The following is a 3,689-nucleotide window of genomic DNA, read 5'->3' on the forward strand; positions in this document are numbered from 1 at the left end:
TTTTTTAAATTATTCTTTCAAATTTCGGGATGTCTTTCAACCGTAGAGAATATAATCATGGGAATAGATGTCATTTCTCACGACGACACCAATTGATGTGTTCAAAAATTTTCGCATAAAATACATTATCTCGAACCGGTAATCACGAATCAATTTTTCAATAAACCGAGCCGAATGATCCCAAAATATTTTTGTGTATCAAAGAAAACATGTGGGTTGGCTCGCCCGAAGGCAAATCTACTCCGACGCTCAAGTCAGTATAGGATTCAATAGAAAAAGTAGGAAAATTGTAATGATAGAAAATATGTGAAATACGCGTAAAAGACATATGTGAGATGTGTAAGAAAAAAGTTACTCTAATAAGGGTTAGAGACCCCTATTTATAGAAAGAGAGTTTCAGTCTAAGTAGAATTTTAATGTATAATACAACTAGATCCATGTATATCTATGCAATATTATGATATATCTCTAAAATATAAATAAAATTATGATAGGATTTTTATCATATCATCAAAAAATTTTGGAATTGTTGAAATTTACAGTTGGGTAAATCAAAGGATTAAGAAAAATAATAACCATCGACTTAATTTTTAAACCAAAAGTGCATATATCGATTTTTTATTTAATTTATTATATAAAATATAGTTTAACGTTGGGCGAAGCCAACTCCTAATGTAATTTTTAATCCTGGTTTCGCCTCTGTGTTGGATAGTTTTGTAATGTGAAAAAGATGTCATCTTGGCTTAGCTCAATGAGAAGAAAAAAATTATCAATTGCATGTCTAGATAAAATCTTGTGTTTTCTTTGTCACAAATCATATATTTGCCCTTAAGACCGAACTTCGAGAGTTTCTATTATGAAAGTAAAAGCATAAATCAATTAAGCCATATTTTGGTAGTTTTTGGGAGAGCTTTTAGGAAACACTTCTCAATTTTTTCTTAACAAAAATTAACAAAATCAAAATTTTGTTAACGAGAAGCTGATAAGTACTTTTTAGAAGATCTCTCAAACACTACCTCTATCTCCTTAAATTCTTGATATCTGAATGGAGTTGAGCAAAATTTTCGGTGATCAAAATTTTCGAGATAATTGCATATACTACACATATGAAATCATTAAGGTTCTGTTTGGGCATTTACTTATAAATTTTTTTTATAAAAATATTTTAGAAAAACTTTTTATAAAATATTTTAAAAGTTGTTTTAAAAATAAATATGTATTTGAAAAATTATTCTATTAAAAAATTTTAAAATCTCAAAATTAATGTGATTCATATTTGTTTTTCATAGTTCCATTTTAAAAACATCTCTCAAATGTTCTTTAAAACTATATACTTCGAAAATAATTTTTAAAAAAATATTTTTCAAAAACAGTTTACAATTTTTTTTCCAAACACATACTTTAAGTTTTTTTTAACTTATAAAACACTAAAAATGTTTTTAAAGTACATGTTCAAACGTAACCTAGATTGCTTAAAACTCTCTATAACTATTAATTTTTTGTGTTTTCAAAATTTAAACAGAAATTTCCCTTGGGTGAATGCTCAAAATTTTAAAATATGATGATGTATACGTTCAAAGTGATGCTACAGGTACAAGAAAATTTGTACATCAAATCTTACACCACAAAAATTCAATACACAAATTTAATTTATCAAAATCTCACAATACATTAAATACAAAATGTCACGATAAATAGCAAAATCTCATAATTTTATTGTAGTAAATATCGTTTTACATTCAATGAACCCTAAAATTTTCTGATTGATGATTGAACTTACCTAACAAACATAATTATCAAAATTTGTTTGGTGGTGGAGTATTTTTTTTTTTTTTCGGGTTCTGGGCCATTTCGATCTTTCGGCAACGTCTTTTGTTTTTTTATGCAGGGCAGGCCATTAATGTTTCCCCTATTTTTCGGACAATATCCCTTAATTATTTTTGCTTCATAATTTCAAGTTATCGTGATTTTATTTTAAATTTTATTATTAAAAACTTTGAATTGACTTTACCTCATTAGCCATTTTCATTATTTTAAAATTGTCTTTAGTTTTTCTAAAAAAAAATCCATGCATGGCGTAACTACGTTTACGTCCATGATTAGTTTAGTTTGAAAAAAGAAAAAAAAAAAAAAAAAAACTGAGCTGATCAAATATCGACGTTGGATACAAACGATTATGATAAAGTTATTGATGTAGCACAAAAGCCACACACAAAATAAATTTCCAAACATTCTTTTTAAAATAAAATTATAATCGAAATATTTTTTAGTCGTGAAATCGATATAAACTCCACGGGTCTAAAGACGTTGACAGAGAAGAATTGTAGATGCTTCTTCAAGGCAAATTTTCAAACTTGCACGAGTCATGACCTGAAATTGTTGACATAACGCAATCAATATATTTTGTATATGATACAGTTAATTGTTACTTGTTAGCTATTTATCCCAATATTATTAAGAAAATTAGCTCTTTTATCTCAGAATAAATGTTCGATGATATATTACACTATCAAAGATAATGCCACCGAGAAATCGGGATTTGAACAATTTAATATGCATCCAACAAATAAAACAAATTTCAGTCATTTTCACATTCTCAATCTCTCCATGTAATCATTAATTTTAATCAAACTTTTAATCATTTCTTTAAGGAATTCTATTGTCATATTATTTTCTAATTGCCATATACAATTTTAACATAACTTTAAGCAAGTATTTTGATGTAATTCGACATCTACGGTCAGAGATGGATCCAAGATGTAAGGTTTGGGGGTCTTATATTAAGTAACGACAATATACAACCGTGTTAGAGCTACCAATTTTCAGTTACTTAGGACTGTTAATTTCGCTCTTTTGACATGTGGTATACGTGTTGCTTTTTCTAAAATTTTCTGTTTTAAGTTGAGAAACATGTATTTGCCAACATTTGATTTTAATTATGGAAACAAATATATTATATATCATCTTACATAACATTTCAAGTTTAGGACAAGATCTCATGCTAGGTTGGAGTCAGAATTTGACAAATATCTTCACTAATTAACATGAAAAAATATATATTAATTATTAGGCACAAGATAACAAACATCGTATATTCTACTCAATATGGCAAAATATTGGGGCATTAATATATTGAGAAAAAACATTATTACTTGGATCAATGCCAATAAGAACCGCAGCACCTCTGAAATAGCAACTCCCTCCTTTGTGCTTCATGTTTTGATAGTAGCTATTGAATGCATACGAGGCATGAGCCATTACTGTGTTGGGAAGATAACATCTTTGGTTCAAATTAAGCACACTGCAATCTGCACCATTCCCACATGCCCAATCCATAGCCCTCAGCAGCTCGTCTTCCGGAGTCTGCTCGTCCGCCACACAGTAGTCCGCAAACTGTCCATCTGAATACACACGTTGAGATACTAATCAACTATGAAAATTCAAAAAAAAAATCATACAAGATGAATAGATACCCGAGTTTCGTGAAATGGATAACAAGAAGATTAGAGCGAACAGAGTTTTGCTTGGCAGAGCCCACATGAGAGTTAAGATATGCTTGGGCTTGACATGAAGTTGAAATGGGATTCTTTTATTATAACAAGCAAGGTGCTAAGATTGAGTTAACAAGAAAGCATGGAAATAATATTCTTTTCTTGGAAAAGTTGAATGCCGAAGCAAATGCTTTTGCT

The 3,689-nt window shown here is 29.1% G+C and overlaps 1 protein-coding gene across 1 annotated transcript; it reads right to left on the bottom strand.

Annotated features, from left to right (window-relative positions):
* Positions 1 to 2,130: 2,130 nt before the first annotated feature.
* LOC140884971 (glucan endo-1,3-beta-glucosidase 4-like) lies at positions 2,131 to 3,689 on the bottom strand. The gene is made up of 3 exons (XM_073291880.1): positions 3,474 to 3,689; positions 3,153 to 3,401; positions 2,131 to 2,370 (listed from the first exon to the last, which is right to left on the bottom strand). The coding sequence occupies exons 1-3, from the start codon at positions 3,538 to 3,540 to the stop codon at positions 2,336 to 2,338; spliced, it is 351 nt and encodes a 116-aa protein (XP_073147981.1). The 5' UTR covers positions 3,541 to 3,689; the 3' UTR covers positions 2,131 to 2,335.

Source organism: Henckelia pumila, chromosome 2 (assembly GCF_033568475.1).
Source record: "Henckelia pumila isolate YLH828 chromosome 2, ASM3356847v2, whole genome shotgun sequence".
Taxonomy (NCBI): domain Eukaryota; kingdom Viridiplantae; phylum Streptophyta; class Magnoliopsida; order Lamiales; family Gesneriaceae; genus Henckelia; species Henckelia pumila.